The following is an 8,415-nucleotide window of genomic DNA, read 5'->3' on the forward strand; positions in this document are numbered from 1 at the left end:
TGACAGCTAGAGCTGCCCTTTGATTAATAATTAACTGACAACATCTGCACGGCCATCATGGACGGCATCAGCTGGCTATTATATGTGATAATGGTGCAGACAAATTTCAGAATAAGCCCTCTATTCATTTGAAAAGATTAAGCTGCCTCACAATCAAGCAAGAAATAAACTAGACATCTTAAAAATAGTCTTCTTTTGAAAATGGTGGTTCTTAGATGATAAGAACACGTACTCTTCGCCGCTGTACTTCCACAAGGATCCAGCTAATTTGCACTCAAGTACAGCACTAGTCAACAAAAACGCTCATACTTTGTCAAATTTATAAAGTAGACAGAACCTATAAGCACCTTTTATAACCAATAATATTAATGCTATGGCTAATCGACAATAATTTTGAAAAAATGAATATAATGCTTGGGACAAGAAGTCCCAGACAAATTCGAGTTTCATATTATGAATTAGTCAGATTGAACGCTGGCAGAGCTCTACATCTATCAAGTAAGTAACAATCAACGCACGTATAAAAGCTGGGAAAACACACACTCCCGAGCATTTACGAAAACTAATTGGTGACATATGTATGCAAGTATCAAAGAACAGATAAGTTGGATGTGCGTCCTGCATACATACAACTAAGCTAGCGTTATTATACTATCAGGTTTATACATTATATGTGATTAACATCAGCTAGTTGTTGGGGCCTACGGCCTTATTTCTGCACATGCCTTTCCAGATGATGCAGATGTACCTGGTCTCAGGACGAATGGTCGGTTGCATTTGCATCACCACTTGAGAACATATAATCTCTGGGAGGATCAGACCTGATCTGCATTTCAGGCAAGACTATATATGATATGATCAAGTTCCATTTAATTTAACTAGGCTCTATTCTGTAGTTTCCAACTAACAATTTGGAATTCACAAGAAGGTAAAAGGAGCATAAACATATATGTATATGTACCAAGCATGAATGCACGATAGAGTAATAATTCAGGAGCAGTGGAATTACTTTCCTCGAAAGAACAGAGAAAACCAAAATTACACAAATTAATGAAAGCCCATACATGCGTTATATTGAACAACTAATTCGTGTGAACTTGACCTAAAAGAGTGGGCAATTTGTGATTTGACTGTTTCATCCATCATACGTGAACACTGATTGGATGCCACATGGTCCATCAAATGGTTTCAAGTCATTGAGAATCCATGTGGTAATGTCGTCTGTTTACAATTATTAACTTCCTTAGATAAAACAAGATAGAATAGAAAAATTCTAGTGCAGCATGTTGATGGGAGATGGCTTCCGTACAAAAGTTGACATTAGCATAGAAAACTGCATGATGATGGAGATGGCTTATCATCTTCAATGCTGTATCCGTACGGCTCCTGAAGGGCTGATACCAACAAAGTGTCCCATGTACAGTGAGACATGTCAAACACAAACGTCATTCATATATAACTTGTAAATTATGCCGCGGCTATATAACTTCTATATACATAAAGCCCATAGTTCCTGATATTTTTGCATTGAAAGCACCATCAACATTAATTTCTTCAACATATAGTTCAGTGGTGGTGGCCGGGTGAGTGGGTGGGTGTTGGCATCTTCTTATAATTGGGATATACTCCAGGGTACCTGAACTCTATACTCTAGCACAGCTACTAAAATTCCTAAGTCCAGCAAGGCACAATAGATTCGCTTCCTCCTGAGCAACCTGTAATAGTATCTGGTCTGATGGCACTCCATTGTTGAAGACGTAGCTATTTTTCTGTTTCGAGATGAGTCATGCTCCTATTATAACCAGCGAGTTGGAACCCTTGCGCCTTCTACGGTCGATGGTTGCCTCGTCAGTGTCTAGATCAGGGCAGCCAAAGTTTGTCAGTGCTATGTGCCAGACCCCTCTATCATCGACGCATGAAGTGAGGAAATGTCGTATATCCTCTTCCTGCCCCTGGTATCACATTGGGTATTTGGACGGGTGTGGCAGACCTCGTAGTAGCCAAACAATCGGCAATCCGGCGTAGGCCTGCTAATGGGTTGAAACCCGTCCAAACCCATCCCAACCCGCAATAAATTAACTCATTCACCCACCCCACCCCGCTCCATAATTCTATTGTGTAAACCCAACCCAACCCGCCCTACAAATTGATATAACCCGTGGGTTTTGTACATGAACCTATAAATTTATACAAACCTCATGTTCACACTTTAAAATTTTGGAAAAATTGACCGAAATTTGTTGCAGATGAATTAGTTTGACAATCCGCTACTTTGTGCAAAGCAGTGTGGCTGGACTTATATGTGGGGCCCGCGTCAAGAGTCGGACCCTAAAATTAAAACCTCACGTTCACACCTTAAAATTTTGGAGAAATTGATCGAAATTTGTTGCAAATGAATTAGTTTGACAGTCCGCTACTTTGTGCAAAGTAGTGCGGCTGGACTTATATGTGGACCCCACGTCAACAGTCGGACCCTAAAATTAAAACCTCACGTTCACGCCTTAAAATTTTGGAGAAATTGACCGAAATTTGTTGCAAATGAATTAGTTTGACAGTCGGCTACTTTGTGCAAAGTAGTGCGGCTGAACTTATATGTGGGCCCCGCGTCAAGAGTCGGACCCTAAAATTAAAACCTCACGTTCACGCCTTAAAATTTTGGAGAAATTGACCGAAATTTGTTGCAAATGAATTAGTTTGACAGTCCGCTACTCTGTGCAAAGTAGTGCGGCTGGACTTATATGTGGGCCCCGCGTCAAGAGTCGGACCCTAAAATTAAAACCTCGCGTTCACACCTTAAAATTTTGGAGAAATTGACCGAAATTTGTTGCAAATGAATTAGTTTGACAGTCCGCTACTCTGTGCAATGTAGTGCGGCTGGACTTATATGTGGACTCCGCGTCAAGAGTCGGACCCTAAAATTAAAATCTCGCGTTCACACCTTAAAATTTTGGAGAAATTGACCAAAATTTGTTACAAATGAATTAGTTTGACAGTCCACTACTTTGTGCAAAATAGTGCGGCTGGACTTATATCATGACCCCACGTCAAGAGCTGAAACGTGAAAGTTAAACCTATGAGTTAAATCCATACAAATTCAAACAAAAAATCACTTTCAACCCGCCCTAACCCACATTTCTGATATACCCAACCCGTCCCAACCCATTAGATACTAAAACCCATTTTAACCTATTCAAACACACCCTACGTCACAACCCGCCCCATAAAACCCATTTCAACCCGCCCCACTAGCAGGCCTAATCCGGCAACAGTTCAGGTGTTGGCAAAGTTTCGTTGAACAAGATTCATGTACAGGTTCTATTGATGATGAGTCTATCAATATTTCACCGATAACTTTATAGATAATTTTAATTGGATGCATAATGGTTGTGAATGTTTGAAAAGACTCGTTGAAGTGATCCTCTAAAACATCAATTTTGGACCAATTGTGAGTTATGCTTCAGATTAAAGTTATGTTCTGTCAACATACATTGATTTTATTTTTTGTTTCTGTTACTTGGACGATCTTTTATTGTTCTGAAATCTGTATAGTCCTAACTGAATCCAGACACACATTTATTTGGTCTAGACACATGAACTACGCTACTTTCCATCGTTCCAAATGCCTGAATTCAAAAAAAGGTTAAAGTGGTAATACATTTCTTTTTCAATAATTTAAATTATTCGCATTCTGCAGACATGAATTAATATTATTTTCTTCATGATCGAATCATGTCATCCTTTTTGACAACTATAAGAAGGAAGTACTCTACCGGTTTCAAATAGTTGTCGTTTCAAACAGCAACACGATCACCAAAACACTACTTTGACAATCAATTAATAGTACTAAACACTTGTAATATTTTGGAAATACAATTGAAAATGTGATTTAGTCATACCATTATGACATTATCACAAGTTTATTTAAATATTCAAAGAAATATTGATGGTCAAAACTAAAATCCATTGACTACGCACATCTCAAAAAGATATTTATTTGGAGACTAGGCGGTAGTTTATACTGTAATCGTTGATCAGTTGGGCACCGTACATCAGCTAGAAACCAGCTTTGAATTTCGAGCACATTTGTATATGTAAGTAGTTGACTACAGTATTAGTAAACTTGCATCCTAGCTAGCTAGCCAAGCTTAGCTTTGAAGACTTCAGGAATCAATCAACTTGAACTTTTTGTTTCTCGACGTCGCAACTGCTACGCATGAGACATACCGTCCCTACTAATCAATACCAGTAGAAAATTTCATGTTGGACCCATCTTTTCATCCCTGAGTTCCTGCATATTGCACCACCCTACTCAAATATAGAATTAATTTCGTAATGTCCAGACCCTTCATATAGCACACACTTCCACACCCAGAAGGGAAATAAGAGTATGCACAAAAAGCGCAATACTTGAATGGTCCTGACCAAGAAAAACGTAATTAATGGGTGACTATATTTCAAGCGTTTGAAACGATATCTTTTTTCAATCATCTTGGTCTTGAGTTAGATCAAATAATTAACACAACCAGCTCAACCAATAAGTAGTTAGGGTGTTGATCCAATGACTATGATTGACAAAAAAGTAAGTAGTTTCTTCCAACAGCTAGCACTCAAAGTTTATATATTGCTACTCATTGATAAAAACACTTGGAGCCCATACAATGCTGTTATCAGAAAATTTTGGACGGATTTCATTGAATTCAACTTTGAAATTAAGAATAAATAAATTTAGTGTCCTCTATGAACAACAACCATAAGCAAGCATAAATGTAGGGACACATCGCTCTAGCCTCGCTAGTCTTGGATTTGATTCCCAACCAGAGCTCCAAGTTATTCCTATTTCAAATGCAGATTTGCAAATTTTGTTGAAAAAAAATAAACAATGTGGCTGAACACCTAAGTCAGAAAAATTGTGAAAATTTGGGAGGCTAGTGAAGAGTGAAATGCCTAGAAGCTAGTAGCAGTGCCATCGACGTCATTCTTGATATAGACTCCTTTTCCTTTGTAAATTAAAAAACACACAAAAAAAATTAACTAGTATATCACTGATAACACTGACAATCATGGATATTGTGAATCCTAGCTAGTTTCAAGCAATCAAAATTAGTGAGCTTTACTACAATGCTTTTAAAGTACCAGTGGTACTTGCATGTGTACTTTCCTTTCTTATCCTTCTTACTAAAAAAGAATTAAATAGATTTACACATAATTAAAAGGGTATCTTAGTAATTTCTCACTATTTTTTTACTTAGTCCCACCAAATTGGTACTTCTTGGTACTTCTCTTTAAGTACTTCATGGTGCTTCCTTTATTTCCATCGTTAGATTTTGTCGGATCGACGGCTCTCATTTTTTTCAAGCACTTTAAAATTTCTTGTAAAAATTTATTGATTTATATCTAGTATTCACGTGTCATCTAAAACAAAGTGTGCTCTGAGTAAGAGAGGAGCAGCATTAGGAGTCACCACCACAACTCGATGAGTGTGGGAAAGAATCCTTTGTGATCAGCTTACTTTACTCCTTAATTTGTTTCTTCTTCCCTCTCCCACCACCTCTAAGTGGCACTATTAATACTGCAATGACTATAAATAAGATCTGTATGTCCTCAAATGTAGTACATAGGGAAATTATAGGAAAGGTGCGAATCAATGTTTTGTTGATAAAACATGCCTGTAAAAAGGATATATAAAATAAATAAAGAATAACATAAAACAAATATAACCTTTGTGTTTTAATTCGATTGATGAAAGAAACCCTGCTTAGTTTCGTCACTTCAGCTTTTTACTATCCGTTAAAAAGGTAATGAGACATACATAAAAAATATTACATGTCTAAGATACCAAACTTCAGTACCTAGGTACAAAAATTGTGGTACCCTTTTGCACCCATCTAAGGACCAGTAAAAAAACCTAGTATCACTATGTAATGCTACTGCTACTACATACTGCAGAGATGCAAGGTCCTGATGCAAACAAGCCAAGATCCACACAGCATGATATTCGATCATGGCGGCCGAAGCATACGACCAAGTCAGCCCCAGCTGCTCGTCGCCGCCACCGATGCGGCCTCCCATGCCGAGAGGCCCGAGATAGAGAACTTCTCCTCGCCGATATCGATGTTCATGATCAGGGCCTCCTCGTCGCCGCCGTCCGTCCTACCGGTGCTCGTTTGTTGCAGGGGCCTCGTCGGGCTTCAGGAATAGCATGACGTCTCGCAACCGCTGCCGTTGCCCGGACCCGGAGCGGTCTCCTCAGGCATGAGGTACAGCAGCACGTCGTCATCGCGCTCCATATCCGCACCCTCAAGCAGCATCCCGACGGGGATGGCGTCGTCGTCTTCGTCGTCCTTGTACTCTACTCCCAGCGACGGCGAGCACAGCGGCGTGCTGGGCGACAGCCCGGTGGACGCACACGGCGAGCCCTGCGACTTGGTGGTGTCGGTGGCTGCCGACGCGGTGGACAGTGCGGCCTCCGGCTTCGGAGCCTCCTCTGCCGGGGACGGGGACGACGGCGGCGGCTGCGCCTTGTTGCGCGTGGTGCCGGCGAGGGAGTTGCGGTGGAGCGGGACGGGGTGGCTGTGGTCGCCGGTGTAGGTGACGATCAAGGTGCCCGGGTCGGCGCGGCAGCGCTCCACCTGCTTCCGCGCCTTGCAGTCCTTATCGGTGCTGCACCGGTAGTAGCCGCGCGGGTACGGCGACCCCTTGATCGGCTTCTGCCCGTATTTGCGCCACGCCCACAGGTCCGCCGGCGGCCCGCCCACCGGAATCCGCGTCACCTCCTTGCTCACCTGGCTCTTCTTGCTCCTGTACGTATATACCGACCAGCGTGATCAGTATTTGAAGAGTAGAGGCATTTCCCGAAGATTCCGCGAGCATATTATGCGCGAGCACGCTAATGGAAGATGTATATATACATACTTTCTCTTGGACCGAGTGGGCCCTCCTCCGCCGGCGCGGCCGGATGCTCGCGGCTTGCCGGGCGGCCCGTCGGCAGGAGACCGCTGAGCCGGCGGCGCTTCGTTTGTTGGTGACGATGGCTGCGGCGTCTCAGGCTTCGGCGAGGCGAAGAAAGCCTGCAGGCAGAGGTCGTCGACGGCCAGGTCGGCCAGGAGAGGTTGCGACGCGGCGGCGTCCATGATCTGGTCCGTCTGCGGCTGCAGCGGGGGCAGCCCAGAGGAGGACTCCTCCGACGCCGACGGCGTGTTGAGCCAGGAGAAGGTGTCGTTTGAGGCCGACGGCGGGGTGACGCGGCCGCTGCCGCTGCAGGCGAAGCGCACGACGGCGTGAAGGTCCCAGTTGTTGCTTCCGCTGCCGCAGAACCACCCCAGATCGCCCTCCATTAGCCGCGTTCTGGAGGTCTTGGCCTGTGGAGGAGGAGGAGAGAGAGGGGGCGTTGACTTGCTAGGGAGAGGGAGAGATGGAAGTGGTAGGGACGAGATCAAGAAGGGACGGGAACGGCACTACATCCGGCTTAAAAAGGAGCAACAAACGGGCGGGGGCAGGCTTGCCCGCTTGGGTTTGGTTGAGAATGTAGAAGGGGTGAAAAAAAGTTTTAGTGTAGTTTTTGTGGACATCAAACGTGTTAATTCCGAAATGTAGTTCCAAAAAGAGTTTGGTTCTTTTCGAGTATATAGGGAGTAACTAATACATTTCTTTAATTTCTTAGTGATAAAAGGACGAAACACAATAAACCACGAATATTTAAAACCACCACAAAAGAATACCAGAAGAGTGTCTCATCACTACTAGTACTAGTAGAGATTAGAGAGAATAGGGCTTTAGAACTCCCAGTCCGTAACCGTAAGCCCCCTCAATCTTGGAAACTGAACCGGGACTTCCCATAAGCATTACTTCCATTTCCAAAACCAGGGTCCAAAAGGGTGTTTCACTCTTTTTTTGTTGGCACTGACTAGAGCAGGTGCTTGGTTCGCCACAACCCATTGGTGCATGCATTCTCGAGGAACACAAAACATGTACATTTGAAAGAAAAACCACAAATTTAGACACTCATATAACCCTAACTTTACAAAGATCTTAAATTAAAAAATCACATATATCTTGCTCTCGACATGCATGTCACCGTCTATTATTAAAATAAATTAGCCAAATATATGAACAATCATACTGAGCCGAAGATTCAAACCTGAATGAATAAGTTTTATCACAAGGAATCTGATGACTAAATGAGTTATGCTCAGTTCGGCAGAAAACATGTACCTACATTTATGTAGTGGGATATGTGTTTTCTCAGGTTTATAATGTTTGACATTAGAAGCGAATTTTGTGTGTTCGGGAATTAAAAAAATAAACTTGATTCGTAGCGAAGAAAGCCAATATCATAGAGCTAAAGCCTAGATAAGTGTCCGTACTTCTCGCGGTACGTCCACAGGGATCTTCTAGTCCGCCCTTGAGTGACACCCA

At 42.7% G+C, this 8,415-nt stretch overlaps 1 protein-coding gene across 1 annotated transcript; it reads right to left on the reverse strand.

The window, feature by feature from the left end:
* Positions 1-5,736: 5,736 nt before the first annotated feature.
* LOC117853164 (uncharacterized) lies at positions 5,737-7,505 on the reverse strand. The gene is made up of 2 exons (XM_034735536.2): positions 6,913-7,505; positions 5,737-6,798 (listed from the first exon to the last, which is right to left on the reverse strand). Exons 1-2 carry the CDS (start codon positions 7,332-7,334, stop codon positions 6,189-6,191), a joined length of 1,032 nt encoding a protein of 343 aa, XP_034591427.1. The 5' UTR covers positions 7,335-7,505; the 3' UTR covers positions 5,737-6,188.
* Positions 7,506-8,415: the final 910 nt, after the last annotated feature.

The sequence above is a fragment of the Setaria viridis genome, chromosome 4 (assembly GCF_005286985.2).
Source record: "Setaria viridis chromosome 4, Setaria_viridis_v4.0, whole genome shotgun sequence".
NCBI lineage: Eukaryota > Viridiplantae > Streptophyta > Magnoliopsida > Poales > Poaceae > Setaria > Setaria viridis.

Excerpts from the sequence above, each read along its gene's own strand:
- LOC117853164 (XM_034735536.2), bottom strand. The coding sequence starts at position 7,334 with ATGGAGGGCGATCTGGGGTGGTTCTGCGGCAGCGGAAGCAACAACTGG. Across the intron at positions 6,799-6,912 it reads CCCACTCGGTCCAAGAGAAA|GAGCAAGAAGAGCCAGGTGA; the intron begins GTATGTATATAT and ends ATATACGTACAG.